At 51.0% G+C, this 1,132-nt stretch overlaps 1 protein-coding gene across 1 annotated transcript, besides 1 other annotated feature; it reads left to right on the top strand.

Moving 5' to 3' along the window:
* Window positions 1-1,132: a sequence feature (areas not merged during assembly with more than two copies in the genome that could not be assigned to a particular haplotype).
* On the top strand, window positions 203-1,132 carry Tc00.1047053423707.10 (trans-sialidase, putative; the record flags this gene model as incomplete). Its single annotated transcript, XM_797080.1, has 1 exon — window positions 203-1,132. A coding segment is annotated over one exon (930 nt), but the record flags the coding sequence as incomplete, so codon positions are not given.

Raw genomic sequence — 1,132 nt, forward strand, 5'->3', positions numbered from 1 at the left:
CTCTTGTGTCCCGCTCTCCGCATGGGTGCTCTGCTCTGCTCCCCACGGACGTGTCTGATGTATTGCCGCTTTTTTCTTTTTCCACATGTTGAACACAGACACACGCTAGGAAGGAAAGCAAACAAACGCGAAACGCTACTGTGAGATTCGAAGGCACTGAAAGCACCAACAGCACACACACCGCCCACCCACACCTACTTACATGATCTCACGTGTTGCTGCAGTCATGGCACCCAACAAACACAACCGTCGCCGCATGACCGGATCCAGCGGAAGGAGGAGGGAAGGAGGAGAGAGTGAGCCGCAGAGACCCAACATGTCCCGGCATGTGTTTACTTCCGCGGTGCTGCTCCTCGTCGTGATGATGTGCTGCGGCACCTGTGGAGCCGCGGCCGCTGGAGGGAATAATGGGAAGAGTGATTTAATAAATATTCATAAGCTGCAGGGAGTCGATCTATTTGTGCCGCAGACGATGCTGGTGCGGCCGAAAGGGGGGACTTCTCCAGAAATGAAGTTGGATTCCTTTGTTACACCCTCTCTCGTCAGTGCTGGTGGAGTAATTGCGGCTTTTGCCGAAGGTCACGAAAACGTCCGAAAAGACAATGACCAATCAATCAGGCACTTTTACTCTGATGTTGTTGCGGGGTACATTGACTCTGCGTGGAACTGGACCACTCTTGTTGACAAGGTCAATCAGAGCTCATGGAGGGCACACACCGTGCTTACTGCAGCGAATGGAAAGAAACGTTTGGATGATATGCTTAACCCCACAACAATTGCGAAGGGCAATAAGGTGTTTCTTCTTGTGGAAAGCCCTGGTTTGTCCCCTGTCAACGATAATTCGTTTTTGGATAGATTGGACCTGACACTGGTTGTGGGCACTGTCACGAATTCTACGGGCGGCGAGCCGAGTAAACGGATTGAATGGGGTGCGCCCAAATTGCTTTTAAGCATGAACATTTCCGCTGCTTCTGACGAAAGTGAATTGAGGAGTGTTTTTCCATCTGGTGGCTCAGGTGTTCTGATGGACAATGGCACGCTCGTGTTTCCCGTGGTTACGTTTGGTGATGATGACGGTTTATCCATGATCATTTATTCGACGGACGACGGCGCAAACTGGGTGTTTTCAAAT

Source organism: Trypanosoma cruzi, genomic scaffold (genome assembly GCF_000209065.1).
Source record: "Trypanosoma cruzi strain CL Brener 1047053516803 genomic scaffold, whole genome shotgun sequence".
Classification (NCBI taxonomy): domain Eukaryota; phylum Euglenozoa; class Kinetoplastea; order Trypanosomatida; family Trypanosomatidae; genus Trypanosoma; species Trypanosoma cruzi.